General features: G+C 34.4%; 2 protein-coding genes and 1 long non-coding RNA gene across 8 annotated transcripts in view; 2 read left to right on the top strand and 1 right to left on the bottom strand.

Annotated features, from left to right (window-relative positions):
• Positions 1–998: 998 nt before the first annotated feature.
• On the bottom strand, positions 999–13689 carry LOC138936175 (Golgi integral membrane protein 4). 2 transcript variants are annotated; one of them, XM_070301326.1, is made up of 7 exons: positions 13329–13689; positions 7287–7469; positions 6384–6859; positions 6035–6157; positions 2759–3228; positions 2479–2588; positions 999–2398 (listed from the first exon to the last, which is right to left on the bottom strand). In XM_070301326.1, the coding sequence occupies exons 2-7, from the start codon at positions 7465–7467 to the stop codon at positions 2343–2345; spliced, it is 1416 nt and encodes a 471-aa protein (XP_070157427.1). In that variant the 5' UTR covers positions 7468–7469; positions 13329–13689; the 3' UTR covers positions 999–2342. The 2 variants fall into 2 exon arrangements, with proteins under 2 accessions (XP_070157427.1, XP_070157426.1); XM_070301325.1 differs by having other exon boundaries at positions 1000–2398; positions 2473–2588.
• Positions 13334–16102, top strand: LOC138936176 (uncharacterized). 5 transcript variants are annotated; one of them, XR_011447346.1, is made up of 7 exons: positions 14055–14181; positions 14468–14655; positions 14752–14850; positions 14943–15096; positions 15275–15399; positions 15505–15782; positions 15915–16102. It is a non-coding gene; the product is annotated as an uncharacterized lncRNA (long non-coding RNA). The 5 variants fall into 5 exon arrangements; XR_011447349.1 differs by lacking the exons at positions 14055–14181; positions 15915–16102 and adding an exon at positions 13334–13707 and having other exon boundaries at positions 14509–14655; positions 15505–15860; XR_011447347.1 differs by lacking the exon at positions 15915–16102 and having other exon boundaries at positions 14509–14655; positions 15505–15860.
• A 1478-nt stretch (positions 16103–17580) lies between these two features.
• Positions 17581–20684, top strand: part of LOC138936174 (microtubule-associated protein futsch) — a 36085-nt gene continuing 32981 nt past the window's right edge. Inside the window, exon 1 of the mRNA XM_070301324.1 lies at positions 17581–18485. The gene's annotated coding sequence lies outside the window, so the exon portion shown is untranslated. The remainder of the gene's footprint in view (positions 18486–20684) is intronic.

Raw genomic sequence — 20684 nt, 5'->3', positions numbered from 1 at the left:
GATATTATACGTGTTGATGAGAATTTGATCAAAAAAGTATTTCCATTTCCAGTTAATATAATAATAAATAGAACAAATAAAATGTTCGTTTGCAAAAAAATAAATTGAAAAATCTTTGAAATTGTTGCAAACGGATACTGTTGTATAATTTATCATCAAATACGTCAAGAATTTTTTTATAAATAAATGTATTTTCTAGAAAAAAATTTGGAAAAATTTTAGAAAAAAATAAATAAGAAATTACAAAGACAATTATTTTCTGCACAAATGAGAGAAAAGTGAAACACTTATTGTTAATATATTAACATGTATATCGGTTCTCGGAACCGATAGAGAGAAGGAAAACGTTAATGTTGCTTATGTAATGGTCGTATGAATCAGAACAGCCAACAAACAACGTCTAGTGGTACATTTATCCTGTGCTCTGATAGATACGACCTTATTCTTTAAGTGATAAAAAAGCTATTGATCAAAATTTTATTTTTATAAAATAAATAAGATGTCCCACTTTTTAATAATTCTTTGATCAATTTAGAATCAATATTTTTTTTAGCGAAAATATCGAAAATTATTATTTATCACATTTATTGCCCTCCAATTATTAATATCAATAACTTTATTAGTATCAATAACTTTATAATAATGAAATTAGAATTATATAAATTTTATCAAAAATTAATAGGAAAAGTTTTGTTATCTAGTTATCTCAATAAAAGTTTAATTTACAAAGATTTCTTTCTCAATCATTTAGATTGATAGTTATTGATGTATTTTTGGGTTTCGGTACATTTCCGTTAAATCGAGAACATCGGAAATGTACGTGATTATGTCAAAATGATTAATGATTCAGTCTTGTGTTAGGTAGATTTTATTGATAATAGATATATAGCTATATACCTATACCGTATAAGGCGAACGTATCTGATTGTTGAACCATAATAAGAGAAAATTCCAAAGGCAAAGTCTATTTTTTAATCGTTTTTATTATGAAAAGAACGTTTATGTACAATTATAACGCCTCTTTGTATACATCTACATATAACTGGATTTCTAAACTATACCAAAATATTATGCTATGCTCGCTCTATATATAAACTGCTTAAAATAAATCTTTTTGACAGTTAAGTGAGAATTTTTAAGATTCTCGGTAAGGATAAAATAAATAAGATGTGAATATTCCATCGATCGCTCTTACACGATTTGCTAGATTTAATCGATTTCATTAGCGGATGTTAATTTTATTTTTAACCGTATTGTTAAAAATCGACAATCTATGATTATTAGCGACGATTGATGTCGATAAAATGAAAAACAAGATTGAAAGCGTTTATTGACGATAAGTCAATAACCTCAATGTAAATTCTCTTATTGTTAATGAAATTGAAGAATTCGATTATCGCCATGATAATGGGTATTATAACACAGGATTGGATCGCAGTAGCAGAGATGACTTTACATTATGCAATATTACATATAACTCTGCTGTGATAATCTACGATGTATCATGAAATCTCTTTTCTAACAATAATAATATTTTTTAAATGTAAAAAGAAGATTGGGCATAGAATATCCCAAACTTTTATTTACATTTATACAAAATATCTACATTTATACACTCTGCATTTTGCATTTGTACAAGTAGTAAAAAGATCAGTATTGCCATCAGTCGCCATATACCTTCAGTCACATGAACATTATAGAATTAATATAGAAAGAAGTCATTCACGACCAGCTTCAATATTCATTGGATAAAACATTTTTCTGATCAATTTTCTCGTGGATATTGATTGATTCCGAGAACATTCGCTACGTAATATTATCTCTGCTAATGCAATACATGCCCAACTTAATGCACTTGTACTAGTAACAAAGTCACGAGTGTCTTAAGTAATAAGTGCGATTAAATCTTAACGTAATCCACTCTATGCATCTCGGCTATGGATCTTAATCTAGAAAAATACAGTTTATCTTGTTTTTTCCTTCCTTGAGAGCTTGTACTCATATTGAGTTTTCGGGAAAAGGTTTATTAGAATCGCGTAAACCTTCATCAAACGTTCAAATGTGCCCTTGATGATCCGGTTATATATCCGTATATATATATCATTATATATCTAAGATTTCATACAAGAGTTTTCGAAACATAAAGATAAAGTGACTTATATTCTCTAATTTCTCGCGACATGATCATTGAACGATTCATACAGATTATAATACATAATAAGTATTCTGATGAAACCGGGACGATCGTGAACATTGGTCAAGTTTATTATTTTTCAGGCAATTTCCATTTATAGAATTTGATCGTCGATTGCGTAAAAAACTTTCGAACGGTGATGTTGACTTTATTCCCGCTTATCTTGCTTCAAATTATGCGGATATTCAAGCATGTCGCCTTCATCTGAAATTCAGATACGGGAATAATTTCACGAATCGCGCGCAAGCGGTCTTATTCGATCGGTCTCATTAAATTACCTTCACCTTCATCCTCGCCTTCCGCCAAATGAATATCATTCTTTTGCTGCGGCTCTTTATCGTAATCGCCGCCATCATACTGATCGTCGCCACCATTAGCTTGTCCATCGTCTAATCTAAAACAAAAAAAACAAAAAAATTATTTATACAATGCTGGATTGTTGAGATCGAATATACGTATGTATATCTTAGAATATATAAATTAAAATTAAATAAAATTTGGTTATATAATTATAATGATAATAAAAAATGAAATATTAATTATAAAGAAGGAAGTAGGATTTACCCAGGCATACGACCCAACTGATTAAGTTCTTCGCCAATTTCTTGTATTCCAATTAGTTGTCTCACTCCGGACCAAGCATCATTCGCCTTCTTCCTCGCGACAATCTGATCACCGGCATGTCGCGCGGCGGGAGGATTCGCGACGAATGGTGGATCGAGATTGCCAGCTTCGACGATCGGCTCCTTTTCCTCTTTACTGTCCGCCGGAGCGAGTTTTGGCGGTGGCGGTTGCAAATTATTGTGAGCCGCCGCGTCGTCTCGCTTTCGGATCTCCTCTTGATGTTTTTCTTCGTTGTCAATCTTCTGCTCGATAATCTCTGGAATCGGCAATACGCCAATTGGCAATTTGATCTTCGACAGCAATCTGACCGGTACGACTTTGTCAACGAGAGACGGCGACACCAAATTAGCATTGTTCGCTACAGTAGAGTTTTCCATTTTTCGCGAACTCGCGGAATCGCGCGCCGCGTTCTGAAAAAAATTGTTCCCAAGATTATATACACGGTACAAAATACACATTTACAGATAGGAACTGCGCATTGACAATTATACCCATATTATTGTGAAACCGGTTATAATGACAATTGCCATTTTTTAATAAATATACAATAGCATTACTGAATAAACGAAAGAGTCGTGTCTTTAGAATCCATTGCTAATATATGTTATGAAGAAAATTTTTTTCCTGTTAATCCAATATACTTTATTTTGACATCAGCAAAGCTTTACCATCTTTAACTCAGACGAAAAAGACAATAGTAGTTGTGTAAAGAGAAAAACTATTTCGATTTATCAAATAATTGTAATCTACAAAGTTGTAAGTGCAGTGCATAATTTAAAAAGTTTGTACCTTAAAATACGGAATTAAAAGTTATATTATTAAGCAATAAAAATGCAATAGAAGAGGAACTATACTACTACACATTTTTGTATAAATAAATCCAGGCTTGTCTTGCATATTTCAACAAATTCTCGAGCATTCTTTCTGACAAAAGAAATAAATTCAGTCTTGTGCAATGTAAATCGATTAGCGATGGTGATACCATAAAAATGTAACGCAAAAGTTAATAATAGCTAGGTTGTTATAAGGTTGCCAATAAAAATACAAGCAGATAAACATAATAACAATTTATTAATGCATTATAGAACACAGATTTACAGGCACATTCAGAACGACTTGCGAGCCATTATATATATATATATATATATATATATGTAAAAATATGTCATATTCCTAATAACAAAAGCAACCCTTGCAAAAAAAGCCGCGAAAAATTGGCCAAAGAAATTATATATGTACATAAAAAAATATAATTTTTTTTACGTTCTTTAAACATTCAATAAATAAACATTCGCCCGTGAATTGTATCATCAAAAATATCTACAAAATTATACCAACAATAGCAAAAGAAAAAAATAAAAATCCCTAAAGATGTTTGCAAAAATACAGCAACTTCTACATTTATATTTCTTGTTTGAATACTTAATAAAAAAATTAAGTTATTGATGATTTAAAAAAAAAAAATGTTAGTAAAATTAAAAAAAAACTTCTTTATATGATTTACGCAATATTGCAGTGTTGAAAGCATTTATTTTTAAAATTGCGTTAATATCAATAGTACGCGTTATAAGCGCAGGTGTATGTGTATATGTATTTTAAACATAAAAAATTAAACATTTTTTTAAAAACGATTTATTGCTACAATAATTAATGCACAGATGCTTATTAATAATAAATAATATAATATATTATTTTTTATCATGTGTGCGGCGTGAATCCAATTATTTGAATTATATTCAGTAACAAGATATGTATTCTCCGAAACAGACATTCATAATAAACTCTACGTGTAACCAATAAATGCGATTTACAATAGAAAAACTTACAATAAGCATCACTAACTTTAAGCAATGAACAAGAAATAATCAAAAATATAATAGCGGTTCAAATAATGTAAAATCTCGTTTTATTAAATATGCTTATAAGTTTATGCACATCGGCTACATACTTTATTTATTTATTAAAAACAAATTCTGTTATGTGTCTAATTTAAGGCAGTAGTAGAGAAAGATTACAGTTATAAGAAAAAAGCAATTATTCCGAGAAATCTTCAGTAAGAAAATAGAAGATTTCTACTTTTTTTTTCCCCATCATATAGACAATATCTATCTTAAAAGCAGATACTACCATATATATTGTATATTAAAAATAATTAGTCCCAAAATATATTCACCAACGCCTTGTTTTATAAAAAAATCCTTAGTTGACTTAGAATATGAAATAATAATAACCACTTTTTGTTTAAACAACTAACTAGATGTTCTTAACCCATGTGATTAACCCGTTGATTATTGCATAAAAAAATTAAAATAAAACACAAATAATTATATAAATTATTTTATGTCATAGTTTATATTAATTGTTTAAAAGAATTATTGTACATCATGCCAATTAAAAAATTAAATCATAATTACTATTAATATATAATTAAAATATAATTATATATATATATATAATTTGATATAATTATATTATATGATATTATAATAATTATTATAACACAATTGATATTAATATAAATTTTTTTAAACAACGATAAAAAATTTTTATAAAATTATATTATATAACAAGAATTAATCTTTCAAACATTCACGAAATATATGTTAAAGAATCTGACAATCTCTATTATGAATTGAAAAAAAATCCAACCATAACCGAGTAATAATAAATTAATAAATGTATAATCTAATGTATTCCGTTGTGGGGTAAATTATGGTTGAGAATCCCGTTTACTCTTTCCTGCAGAGCCTGCAGTTCGTCATCTTCCATACGAGTTTTGCCACTAATCATTCGACTAGACGCGACCATGGACGCTTTCTTGATGTCAAGTTGCGTTAACGGTTGTTCGGCTTGCGAACCCGACATAGCTTGATTGCCATCACGCTTTGGATTAATGTCGTCCCGTTGATTTAGTGGTGACGACATTACCTGTTCCCTTCGCTCTTTATCAAAAAGATTCTCGTCTACGCTCTTTATTTTCGGACGTTCGACAACATTTTTTTGCTGTTTTTGCTGTTTTTGCTGAAAATTGTTAGCCGAGGATTCGTCAATCTTTTGTACAATAGTTGAAACGATGTTGCCATTCTTTTGAATGAGTTTCGTGTTGTTGATCTCCTCCTTGGCATCCTCGTTCAACGTCTTGTCTTCCGAGGGAGCTACTTTTCCGTTCACGCGATAGATGTTGCGAGGTGCGTATAGTAACCCCAGCGGACTTACCTGTTGTTGCGGTTGCGGCGCCGGTATCGGTTGTGAGTCCTCCTTCTGCAATGCTGATTGTGACGCCGATGCCCGAGGAGTTATCGGAACTGGATCAGGAGATGTGCTTTTTCTGTAGGACTTCTGAAAAACAAGATAACAATTACAGAATACTTACGCATTTTTATATAATAGTTCTTTTTTTTAATTAATTTTGAATATTGAATATTAATCATTTTCTATGTAACTATTGATTGATTGTATACTATAAGATGCAATTATAATCATCTCAAGACATTATTTATCTTATACAAATTGTAATTGGTAAACTGATATTACATATATATTTATAGCATGAAAAAATACGTACCTTGGCGCTGTCCAATTCGCGCTGAAGCTGAAAGACTTCCTTTCTAAGGTGATCGATGGTGCTATCGGCATTGCCGTTAGTTGCCATCAGTTCGTTGTATTTGTTCTCCAACTGAGTCTTCTCATCTTGTAATTCCAGGTACTTGGTCTTCAAATGCTCCATGGATTTCTCCTTCTCCTCTTTCGCCTGCTGAATGCGACCATGTAGATCTTGCAGCGTCGTTTTCAATTTATTGGTCTCGTCCAGTGCCTGCTTTTCACGTTTCTTACATTCTTCCTGTAGATCCTGATGCTCCGTCTGCAGGAGTTGATAGGTCTGCTGAAGCGAATCGAACCTTCGCATCGCCTCTATACTATCCTTATCGCGTAAGGACTTCTCCCGCGATGCGCGCTGCTGCAGTTCTTGCTTCACCGCAGCGTTCGAGCTCTTCTCTTCTGCCAAGGATTTCTCCAGTCGAACTTTGTACTCGAATATAACTAAAAAGAACATGTACTGATTATCTCGAAGAGCCTACACGGAAAAAAATGCTGTTGATTCGATTAAACGTCGATGTCACGGCTGCCACAAACAAATATAGTTCATTCAATGATATTTGGTCCAATAAAAATATCATTGAATGAACTATATATGTTTGCGGCAGCCCGTGACGTCGGTGTTTAATTGAAGCAACAGCATTTTTTTCCGTATATATGAACGAAATGAAGAAAATTCACTTGTCAATAATGTCAATCAAAGAACTCAGAAGAAAGCAATCAATTTATAATTTATGAGGTTTGCCGTAACGTTTTAACGTAAACTTTATAAGCTATACTTTCCACAATAAATTCTTCAATCTATAAGATAAATAGGAGCTTCAAAGCCCTGAAAGTATATATTTGTTATGCCCATATTTTCAGCGCCTACCTTGCAGTTGGGCAGCGAGAGCCTCTTGCTGATGAGCGCATTGTTCATGAAGGTCCCGTAGCCTGGTCATCTCCGAAATAGCGGCACGATAAAGGAACATCAGCAAGAGAGCTACCACTCCACAGCTCCCGTACAGAGCCAGGCGGCCGCCTCGGCCTCTGCCAAGTCGCGAACCGCTCATTCCTATCGACAGTAAGATATATTCTCTTTTATTATCTCTTATGAAAACAATCGGGGTTTATACGCGGATTTATATCGACATGTTGTATCATAAAATGATAAACATTTGATTTTAATGTAATATATATATATAATAAATACATTTCCGCTTACGTTATCTTACAGCTCAGCTATTAAAATATATATAGATATTAATAGTATTCTTAAAATGTAATTAAGTTCTATTCACTAAAATTAGTATAACGATGAGGCACATAAATCCTTCAGCTATAAATCTTGATTTTCTATACTACTGCCAAGGCAGTTGTTAAGAGTGTTGTCAACAAATACAGAAATCAAGGACCACAAATAATATTAAAATACGTTAAAACATAACAATCCTGTCAAACATAAACACAGTAGTCATAAAACTAAATGTCACATAAACATTAGCATCAGCATTATTAAAGTTATACTTACATATCGTTATTTAATTATATAATTATTTTCTCTACAATCTCATTCCATAGAAATTTCAAAGAGAAGTCAACATATTTGAGATAGTTTATCACATATGCAGTTTAATTTTTGAATTGTGTATAAAGAAATTGGAAGCAATGACAACCAAAAAGAGGACGAAAATATTAAATACGATGAAGCAGCGGGAAGAGAAAAAATAATTGTACTTGATTTAAATATATATATATGTATATATTTATTCTCTTTAAAGTAAATGAAAAATATATTTTTTGCAATTCTTTCTCCTGTGTAAAAGAACAGGAATTTTCTCTCTTTGTTTGTTTTTTCGTGAAACAATCAAAATATTTTATTTTATTTTTCTCGAAATAAAACAGTTTTTTTCAAAAAAGAAAAAGACCTGTGTAAAATGTTTCAAACATCTTTATTTGTTTTCGCAGGACACCGTGTCATCAAGTAACATTGGATAATGGAATTTTCGATTATCAAAACGGAAATCATCAATCGTCAGAAACAAAATCGTAAGTAAATTATTAAGCTTTTCGATTGAAGATTTTTAGTTTGTTAAATCGAAAATAAAATTTGTTACATCAACATGTATAAATGAAGAAAAATAAAAAGATATTAGATGCGGTTATAAAATGGACGACGAAATAATCGAAGAACGGATGAAAAAGATGTTGACCAAGATATTCAAATATGTTTTATTATTGCAATTTATATAACATAGCCTCATTAGTGAAGAATCGTTTAGCTTTTACTTTTCTTCTTTTCTATCTTTCGATTTCGTTTTCAGTTTTCGAAGTAACGAAAACGTTTTGGTATCTCTTGTTCTTTTATTTTGGTATCTCTAGTCCAAGCACTTAAGAAATCTGTAAAATATAGACCAGATCATACATACATAATAATATAATTCCTTTACTCTTATAAAACTGTATTACTAAAACTGTCAAAACTGAGAACAAAATAGACAAAAGAGAAAAAACATCAAACAATAAAAATTTTTCTTTGGTAGCTATAAAATAAAAAATTGATTTTACAATCATTTAAATTCTTTTTATTCCGCTTTTAATCATCGATTTCAATTTTCGAAAGAAATAAACATTAATTTAAAAAACAAAAAAAAATGTTACACCTTTAGAATTAAAACATATTTCTATATTTCATACACCTTTGACAATTAATTATAAAAGCGTATTTTTCAAAATCCATTCCTGATTTCTCGAAGATTAGATACTAATTCATGAAAAGGGATTCTCTTCAATTCTTTTTATCATAAAATGCCTCTGCGATTTATAATATCAATATTCAAGATAAAAATTATTTATAATAAATATTACATAAACTAAAATAACAGATTATATTGATTGTTAAATAGATTTACGAGCAAAATAATTTATTATGTCGGTCTACAACTTGAAAACTTTGATAAACTTTATATAAATCTTCAGTTGCCAATTACGAAGATTAAATATCCCATTTCACAGAGATAGATTTCTTTCAATTTATTTTAATTCGTCATCTTTTATCGGATCACCTTGCGCGCGTTTCTTTCTCGACTCGTGCAAATTAATGAGAATTTTCACCGTAGAGCACGAGGAAAGGAAAAGGGGAGGAGATGCAGGGGGGTAGTTGACTACTTAGCAGCTGGATTCGAGTTCACTGACATTTCGGAGCACGCGCGATGCGAGTTTTGTTTCGTTTACGGCGACGACGACGACGACGGAGACGACAAACGGCGATGCACGTGTACCGTACGCGCGGAAACGTGACGCCTGCTCGAAAGCAGATTCTGCTCAGCTCTTTGCATGCCTCTGGCTTTGGCATCTCGCCACACGTCGGGTATTCACAGAATAATAAATTTTTGATTACATACACAGGATAATCTGACAGAAAATATAAATATCTTCTCCGTGGTTTCCAGAGATAATTCTTAACAAAAGAAGAAAATATCGTATCACAATTCTATTCGAATTCTGTATGTTTATCAAAAACGAATATTTCAACAATATAATCGATTAAAGAATAATAAGCGACAAATCAATCCACGTCAATTAATCATTAAATTAAATACATATGTAATTTACACTATAAAATGTAAATATGCCACGCTAATATTTTTTGTACGACAGCTACGGAAATATTGCGATTCTAAACACTGCAAACAAATATCATCATGTTTATCCATCCATACTATAAACTGTTGATATTATTGTCAGTGTTGACACTGACAATGCTGAATCAACAGCTAAATGTTTATTGAGAAATTATCAAATACAATCGCATCATATTGTGAATATTTGTAATAGTTGATTACAATGCGAAAGAGATTTGTAATTAAGACACCTATCGTTGATTTCTGAAAAATCAAATGGAGATATATATTTAATTCAAAATCTATAATTCATTGACAAAGCAGTTATATTTTTTCCCGAATCTCTCTGTATAAGTAGCAATAAATAATGCAATTTGTTAGAAGCATGTACGATTCTTTGCGGCAGCATAAGAAGTGAAATCTTTCTTTTACTGGCAGAACAGAATTCATTTATTCATCGATTGTTGCAATAGTAATTTTAAAATTCGTCTTAATATCCGTAAGAAATATCATTTATAACTGACAAAAGCGGTTTTGTTTACATGGAGCATAATTTTGACGTGCAATGTTATTTATCTCCCTTTTTTTTTCCTCCCGTATAATTTCTGACAAAATAACGTGCTTTTCCTTACCTATGCAATTAGGGATTACCTTGTATACGTCAGTTAGATACTTACATTCACGTCGCATGCATCATGTACGGTTCCTCCATACTTTTAACTTTTTTAAACTTTTTTGTCGATTCGCTCTATTAAGTCTACAAAGTGTAAAAACTAAGGACAGTCTTATCGATATAACATTACTATATCGTGAGTGGATTAATCTTCAAAATAGTTTCTCTTAATTCTATGGTGCAGTTTCGTAACGAGAATATTAGTACACAAAAGATAAAAGTAAATTTATTTCGGAAATGGGAAAATATAAAACTGTTAATTCCGTATTTTGAGATAGTTTAGTTCAAAATTTACCTAAAAAAAGAAATCGAACACATTTTTAAAGCATAAAAGGTTCAATATTATGACAGCGCTTAAGAGACTCTTTTTTTTTTATTTTTTTTTTATTAAAAGACTAAAGAGTTCTTCAGTTCATAAATCTATTTGTGTAGCAATTAAAATATCGTTCTTCAATAATTATTTCAATAATACTCCTCGCAACGATAATATTGATATCTTATTAATAATGAATATTAATTTTTTATTATTGTCTTAGTATTCATATTCGATTGCAGTTCTTGTAACTGTAACTGATTGCACTTGAACGCGAGCATCGCAATATACAAGGTGCCCCAATTTAAATGGCAAGACTAAGACAAGAAGTCTTTTAGAGGTTTGCTCGTTTTTCCTCCATTTTAGAGAAAATCGCAAGAATTCAATCTCTCATCGTCAGTTGCTCTCTTGTGTTGATTGGCACCGAATAAACTTTCTGCTTCAAGATTCTTTACATATGTAAACACTTGATGTTATCCTTTATACGGTGCCAATCAATTCAAGAGAGCAATTAAGAGACCGAATCATAGATGCGGTGCACCAAATATCACTAGAATTTTCTAGTCTAGCTGCAATTAATGAGGTCAATGCTAGATATAACGCTTGCATTGCTACAAGAGGGCAACATTTTGAACAATATCTGCGTTAAATAGATGATAACATAAATAAAATGTAAATAAATAAGTAAAAAAACGAAAACTTGTTTTGTTTCTTTTTTTGTGATTTTCTCCAAAATGGAGCAAAAACGAGCAAACCTCTAAAGGACTTTCCGTCTTAGCTTTTCGGTCCCCTACACGCTCCTGAAGTTTTGCCATTTAAATTGGGGACACCCTGTATATTTTTAATCTAACATTTAAATCTTACTTAACGTTTTATCGAATTGTAGGAATAAGATCGGTTCGTGATACAGATGAAAATAAAGAAATGTCGCTTAGAATAAATGATAAAAAGTAAATCGTTTTTCTATCTGCCGTGTCGGATTTATTAGTACACGACCATTAAAGGTGGGTATACACTTAGCGAACGAACAGCGAATGCGAATGTCTTGTGAAACGTTTTGAACGTTTTTTTTCTCGTACGAATTGTCTTTGATGTACCGCCTCATGAGGGAATCGAGCCGAATGCGAATCGAATATTCGCATTCGCTGTTCGTTCGCTAAATGTATATCCACCTTAAGGCCGATATTACATTTGTCGTACGACAAACTTTTTAAGCGCATTGATTAGCTAATTTCTAGAGACTCGAGAAAGTTTCTATTTTGCAGCCAATCAATATGCTTAAAAAGTTCGTCGTACGACAAATGTAATATCGGCCTAACAGGAGGCGATACGAGACACGACACACGACACGTAGACAAGCCACGTGCCTTCCATTTGATTATCCCGAGATCGGCAGACTGGCAATCTAAAGGAAAAATCCCTAAACGAAGAAATTTGCAACATACACATGGAAACGCGCGGATGACATTTCATTCACAAAACCCGTCATTGACTTCCCGAAACTGTCAACATCGTCGTTGTAATTTACGTAGAATCATGAATAGCAAGCACATTAATCGCGAACTCTATTGCGCGAACTTTGCATATATTAATTATCGTAAATATGATGATTTAGCGTAACGTAGTCACGTATCGGAAAAAAAAAATAGTCCTCAATGCACATTCGTATTTATACGAGAAATGAAAATTCTTGATGCATCAATGCAAAATTAACTTTAATTCTCATTAGTGTAAACAGCTATTTAAACGGTTATTAAAAAAGAAGTATTATAAAAACGCATATCATTATAAATAGTACAAGAGACATGAATAATATATCCTTTTATTAGAAAAATGTGCATTTAACGTTATTTTAAAATAAGAATTGTAAACTCGCTTTGCTTATAAAAATACGTAAACACTTTTCAGAAATAATAACAGCGTAATAATATAATAAGAAAAATCTTTCAATCTTCCATCTGAGAGAAACATGTAATTTCATCATAAGTACTAAGATTACGATAATCATAAATGCTCATAAAGATTAGTTTTAAAAAATTCTCATTAGCTTAAGTTTTCATCAGCAACAGTTAAAAAAAGTAAATGATACCAAATGAAAAAAAAAAAAATATTTTTTTTCAACGATTTTACGATAAATATCATTAATAATTTATTTACGAGATATAACTCTCATTGACGTAATCGAAATAGGAGAGCAACGTAAAAGACGATACCGTGAAAAGAAAAAGAATTTCTCATACAAGATCACACATATGTACGCTGACATGACTCTAGATTATCGTTCACGATATGTTTACGGCATGACATATATACATATGTACGTACCTCATGTACCCGGTGGACGAAGAGCCGCACACTCAGCTCTTCTTCATCGCGCCCAGTCTGCCTATCCAGCGTCGAACGTCGATCGCGGTGGTCGCGTCGGTGGCGAAATGGCGATGACGCGTCACGCGAGGGAACGACGGCGACTCCTCGACGGCTTCTCTTCGTAGCGATGTTCGTAGCGGCGATGGCGCCGTCGTCGTCGTCGTCGTCGTCGTGGCGCGACACCACGCTCGCATATGGATGATCGCGCGCACGCCGCTCACGTCGCGTCGAGGAAACGTAGAGCGAGAGCAAACGAGAGTATCACGCGAACGTGGCCGGCGACTCTCCTCGCGTCGTCGAGAGTAACGCGCACGACGGAGCGAAAATGCAGGTGTAGGTCTGTAAGTGTAGAGTGTAGATGTAGACAATGGGCGCGTTCTAGAAACACATATGTTGAGCATCGTCTTGTCAATACTCGACGTTGATTTGTTGGTTCTAGAAGTAAGAACCAACCACGTTCGATTGCTATCCAACGATTGTGTCTCCTGAACGCACCCAGGAAAGATCATGGGAAATATTCCACGGAATTTTTCGCGCATGCGTGAATGACGTCACTGCTCCACGTGTCCGATCATGCAAGTTTCGCGTTTTGTGCCCGCTGCCAGCGCGTGCGGAGGGGATACGCTCAAGCACCTAACCGTGTACACGACACATGTAAATGCGCAGAACGCTCTGCGCATTACATGTACACGGTTCATGTTTGTGTGCGTATTCCCTACACGCGCTGGCAGCAGGCACAACACAAAACGCAAAACTTTCATCACTTAAGATCTCGGTAGGCTCGTGTCGATTCGTGTTTAGGTGCACGGAGGTAAAGACATTTTTTAGAGCCTATATAAATTTTCTATAGTTTTCGTTAATATTTATGCCATTAATATATCAAATATTTCGTTATATCTCTCTTTAAGAATAAACGAGACAGAAATTTAAATTTATCTATTAATAGATAATGTTGAAAGAAATAATAGAGAAGTCAGTTTTTAAATCTATCTTGTTTATTCTTAAAGAGAGATATAACAGATATTTAATATATTATTAGTATAAATATTAACGAAAACAACAGGAAGTTTATATAGGCACTATATTATTTCTTTCAGCATTATCTATTAACAGATAGAATTTAGTTTTTCTTCTGCAGATTATCAAACTTTTAAGTGGTATATTCTTCAAATACTAATCTAGCGTACTTCATTCTGAAATAAAACTATATCATTGTGCGTCGTCTGCTACTATTTAGAGCTTTAAACAACCAATGTATTAGCAGGGAGGATATTATAGTCAGATGGTATGACTGTGATTAAAAATTATTTTATTTTGACATTAAATCAGATTGTTGATTATATAGAAAGAAAAATGCAACACAATTGTTCTCTTTTCATAGGATATATATAGTCAAAGAAGTCTGTATCAAAACGGAGTGCCTAGAATGCTGCAAGATATCGATCAGGATTACATGTTGATAGAACACATGTTGAGCCGAGTACGAGTTTAAAAGCTTTGTCAATCTAATTTATTTGTTGATATTATCATTCTGTATCTCAATATAGATCTAAATACATTTGTTATATACAGATTCAAGTAATGCAAGATGATCAAAATATGAGAGGTGGAGTGTTTATAACGAATCAGAGAGATTGTGGAACAGATTCCACAAATGTTTGCGGTTACTCGAGAAACTAAATCGAGTCTAGCTTCTGCCATATAAGCTGGATTAAAAGTATTAAAGGTATTTGTATAAATAGAACATAGTTTTATATATGATTTGTGTACAAAGGGAAAGAAAAAAAAAACATCTGTAATACATAATAACATAAATGAAATTTTTTTTCTCTTGTCAATGATTTTTTTAATAAATTGGTTAGTTTAATAAAAGAGCTCTTACATAGGTTTGCCTATGATTTTAGACATATGAATGTGCTGATAAATTATTAATATTCCATTCATCTTTATCAATTGCTGAGGAGCCTGGAAAATTGAAAAACTGTGATGATCATGAAATACTTGGTACAGATAAAGAAAAAACTGTTAGGTATGTATGCCATGTGGTTATGGTATATTTAATTTATAATATACGCGAGTGTGCGTGTGTGTGAATTTTTATTTGCAAAATAATTTTTTTTTTTTTCTTTTACAGTACCACAAAACAATGTCTATAATAATTTGAGTCAAGAATGTGTCGGTGCAGGTTGCAGTGTAGATCTGTTTATCTTTAACAATTCGTATGTAGATGTGCCAACAATTGGTAAAATTTGTCGCCTTATTGGAGGAGAGACGATCGATCTTATGTCATGCAAATAGTTGCAACTATGCCTACTTCCATATCTATTGGATACATTTATCCTAGATTATTTCCGTTGCACGATGTTGATCCTCGAGACACAGAATTACCATCAATGTTGCGCTGCTCTATTGGTAAATTTGCAGAGATTTTATTTCTAGTTATTTTAACTAGGAATAATTATTTCATATTATTCTTTAATAAATATTAGAAAAATGATCGATATCAATATTTTATATATTCTATGTGATTTGTTTTATATTTAGAAAATACTACCTATATGTTCTTATGGTTGGGTATAGCACTTTCCTCCCAATGGATACAGAATGTTTTTAGTGTACCTTCAGTAGTCCAAGTCGATATAATTCACACCGCATTGCCAATATTAGATACTTCTTTCAATAATAGAATCACAAATATTATCAATCGAATACATATTGAAAGACATCGCTGTATGAAAGTAAGCTGTTTAATGTAATGCATGAAAACAGATTCTATTAGAGTATAATATAATTTGTTTTCATCTGTTTTTCATTTTTAATTAACAATAGTAAGGCAACATGAGAAAAAAACTGGAAATAGTATTACAACATTTTTTGATTGAAGATAGAAGAAATGACAGAAACCCTAGCTACATTGACTTCCTATGTCACATGCAGAATGAAATAAGATCACTTCTTAATCAGTAAATAATTTTTTAAATAATAATCAGTTATCCTGTATTTGATTTCCAATTCTTTTTGTAACAATTATGTGTGTTGCCCACATGTCTTAAAAAAAAGTAGAATCGGGGTTTTGTATTCAACCATTGTATTTTTATTTGCACATTTGCTCGAGTATTGGAAAAATATAAATATACATACATACATACACTATATTTATATATATAGTGTATGGAACGGATTGGGAAAAGGGAGATTCAAAAGGGTAATACGAATATATTTTTCAACAAACATAGAAATGCCTTCTCCTAGAGGAAATGTTCTATATAGAATTCAGTTTTTAAATCTATCTTGTTTATATTTAAAGAGAGATATAACAGATATTTAATATTATTAGCATAATTATTAACGAAAACAGTAGAAAATTTATATAGGCTTTAAAAAATGTCCTATATTGCATCTAAGCACGAGTCTGTCTGGATCAGACACGTGGAGCAGTGACGTTATTCACGCATGCGCGAAAGATTTTACCCGTTTAATATTTCTCATGATCTTTCATCACTGGGTGTATTCCGCAATCGACTAGTTGGCGCTGCCGCTCACGGTCTACCAATAGCGATCGAGTGTACGACAGCCGAGCGACCTATCGGCGGCGAGATATCGACTGCAACTTCACGGTTTTCCATCGGACGCATCGCAAAATGCATCATCCTGCAGAGATCGCGATGGAGGTACTGTTTCTTCCCATTTCTTGCAAAATAATAGAATATTCACTAGTAGATATGGGATAATATAGTAACGATTTGTGAATTATTTCTTAAAGATGTATTATATTTTTTATCGGTTATTACAAGTTCGGCGTTACTATCGTAATTGCACTCTTTTTCTCTCTCTTCGGCATTTTCGATTATATTTTTCAATATTATTTTGTTCGCAATATGCCTTTAATATAAGTAATTGTAACTTTATTCCATAACGTCGTATTAATTTTACATATTGTTTTTACTGCAATTAACGAACGGAACGAAAAATTTTTCCAACAATAAGAAAAAGTCACGATCGTTATTGTTCTCGTTGGACATTTTTACAGAGAAACGAGATGATAAAAAAATATACTAATATTTCCTATTTTTATTTATCAAAATACAATCTATGTGTATCTAAACTATTTACTATCTTTTATAATACGATGGAAATACAACAGATACACTGAGGTAACGAAAAGATGAAAAAAGGAGAGAGGGGGAAATATGTGCTTGAAGGAAGAGTGAAGTTGCCGCGGCGCACGGGAACTTTTCGTCGTCGGCGCGATCGACGATCGGTGGCGCTGCGGTCTTTCGGGGCAAGGCTCCACGGGCGACGACTGCTCAGTCAGGGATCTCGTTTGCATCGTATCGGTTCGCGAGGACTACGTGCGATCGCGAGCGGTACGCGAGAGAGAGAGGGCCCAACGTTCACCCGTGTCGCTCTCTCTCCCCCTTCCCTCCCTCTCACCCTCCTCCTCGTCACTCTTCTATTCTCATTCTCCGCCGCCCATCGGCTCGATCTTGGTGTATCGTGTCCGCTGCTGCGCGCGCGAGTGTCGTGATTTGGTGAGCGAGCGACTCCGACGAAAAGGGACGTCCACCTCGCATCGACCACGCATATATCTATATATATATATATAACGAGGCATATAGTCGCGCGAAAAGAAGAGAGAAGGAACGGCCGGAAGTAGGAAACCCGTCGACGGCGGACGTGCGCTTTTATTCCTTTCTCCTACTCCTATCATCGTTCTCTCCCTGTCTCTCTCTCTCTCTCTCTCTCCTCGCGTTGACTCGCTCGCGCGCTGGCGACCCTATCTCTTTCTCTCTCTCTGATCCCCTCGCGCGCGCCTTCTCTCCTCTTTCTCTCGCATCGGTTTTCTCGTCGACGGCCGTCGGGCCGCGCCAAGCCAGATCGCGCCGAGAGCCGCGCCTCCTGGACTCGCGCGCCGCCAGAAACGGCCATCACCGGTGACAGTGTCATGTTGTGTCGTTGCTCCAGTGCCGTGCCCGGTTCCTGTCCTCGTCGTGAATGTCCGTCGTGCCGTCGGCAACGCCTGTGACTGTGACCGTGACTATCGTACCGTTACTTTGCCGCTGCCGCCGTCGCAATGTGCCTGGTCGACGTGCCTGTCTCCGCCCGCGAGATGCTGTGAGTAACCTTTTCACAATTATTTCACATTATTTATAAGAGAATCGTCGTATACGAAGGATTAACATCGCCGAAGGACACCGTGGGACATCGAGCCACTTCGGAGCCGACGGCTATGAACGAATGCACTACGTGCTTCTCGACAGTTTACTATTATTATCGAATTTCTCTCGATATTCCAGAAGCCCTAACAGGCTTAATCTCTCTTCTCAACGCGCGTTTTATTTCTCTCTGAATCTATATTCATGTCCCTGAGAGAGAGAGAGAGAGAGGTCCACCGAATTGCCCGATACAATTTGCTCCTGCAATAACAATCTCTGCCCGATCCTCCTCCTCCCTTCCCCCCTCCTTTCCCTGCTTGCATCCCCTTCCCGCATATATTATTACCGACTTCTCGCTCTCTGGTCGAGAATCGTTACGGAGTGGAAAAACAAGGCGAAACGGCGGATCGCTCCTCTCCCGAGTACGGATCGCGAAATCGCAATGAGTACTCTGCGTTGATACCACTGCTTGAACGATACGTGGCTTCCGACATAGTAGGTAGATAGAGCCCTTTGCGGCCCGACGGTCGGGCCGGCGCTCGACGCTCGGCGTTCGCCGCTTCGCTTGCGTCGCGACGTGGAGGAGCGCAAACACGATCCAACCACGAAAGTCCCATTCGTTCCCGGTTGTCGAAGAAATTTTCTCTTTATGGTAGACGTCCGTGATGAATCTCCGGCGAGTGTACGCGACGAGATACGTTTCGAGCGCGAAATGATACAATAGCTTTGGAAATATCGATCTCTTGGGAGAAGAAGAAAAAAAAAAAGGGGTATCTCATTCTGTTGAAGAGATTGTTGTAAAAATTAGATCTTACCCGCGTGAAAAATGGCACGATTCAACGAGGAAACATTTGTTACTTCCTAGCCAATTTTCGACTTTTTCACGAAAAACTTTCGAATAATTCGACATTTCAGGCTAATGATTTACGCCGTCTCTGAAATACTTGATCATCAATGACGTGCCTGAGATACCTAATCACTTGACGTAAGAACGAAGGAGGAATTTTCGATGATCGTCGTTGATCGCGAATGAGGAACGTGCGTGTAAGTGTGTCGCGTAGACAGTTGCTGTGCGAAAGAAACTCAGCATTCTGGGAGACGATTGATCGTATCGTAAAAGTGCACCGTGAAGATGGATGAGCCGTTGGGTGGAACGGCGCTATATGAGTCACGTTTCCTTCACTTTAAGGGGGAAAACCGAAAGCAATAAAATAATAACACTTCATAAAACAGATCTCCGCGCGAAGAGTTACAATGTTATCTCGCGATATGTCAAAATAATTATGAAACACACAGCCACATGCTATAACAAAATCTCTCTCTCTCTCTCTCTCTATTCATTTTCTCTATTTCATTTGATTTAAATTTTACTCCACTGATCCTTTAATTACTATTTCGTGCAACGAACTTGCACCTTCCCCCCATACTATCCGGTTAATTCGATTTTTCTCTGTTCGATTGGGATTCTTTTCTCCTTTTTAGATAAATGTACGGATTTAACGGTAAAACATAGACACCATGGGTAATCATTTTGAAGAGTTGTCATTAGTAAAAGCGAAGAATGCTTATGTGTCACTGCGCAGTAGGACGGAGCCCTGGCCCCCTGCGAGTCGACGCTAAACATGGTGGTTCATTCCGTCGTCACGCCAGTCTTTTCGGAGGCTTTCCCGAGATCGCCGTTTGTATACACTTTGAATTTATCATGACTCTCTCCATCGCGTTGCCATTTTCGTCATAAAATCAAACGTAACACTGTAATTTTTAATTTGACATTAGAGTTGAGAAATTTATACGACTAGATCATTTAGAGGTATGCGTTAGTTAAATAACATAAACTAGAAATAACGTTGTAATTAACTAGTTTTTTTTTTTTTTTTTTTTTTCCTCCTAAAGCCAGTCAATAATTTTTCAGCTAAGATTTAGCGACTAGAATTTTCCAAAAATTTTGATTATTTAATAGTGTTTTCATGTTTTATTTATATACATATATATATATATATTTTTTTTTTTCACTCGACTTATAATTTTAAGCCTCAAGATTATCTTAGTCATTTTTGATGGTTGAAATGACAACGCGATTGACGGAATTATATTGCAAATATCGTCTCGTTTCCATCTCTTCAATTTTTTACAAGAAATCTCTCGCGATAATTTTGAG

Source organism: Polyergus mexicanus, unplaced genomic scaffold (assembly GCF_030449975.1).
Source record: "Polyergus mexicanus isolate NDT 795.1 unplaced genomic scaffold, iyPolMexi1.0 SCAF_9, whole genome shotgun sequence".
Classification (NCBI taxonomy): domain Eukaryota; kingdom Metazoa; phylum Arthropoda; class Insecta; order Hymenoptera; family Formicidae; genus Polyergus; species Polyergus mexicanus.
The sequence above is the reverse complement of the archived record's forward strand: the minus strand, read 5'-3'. Positions and strand labels throughout refer to the sequence as shown.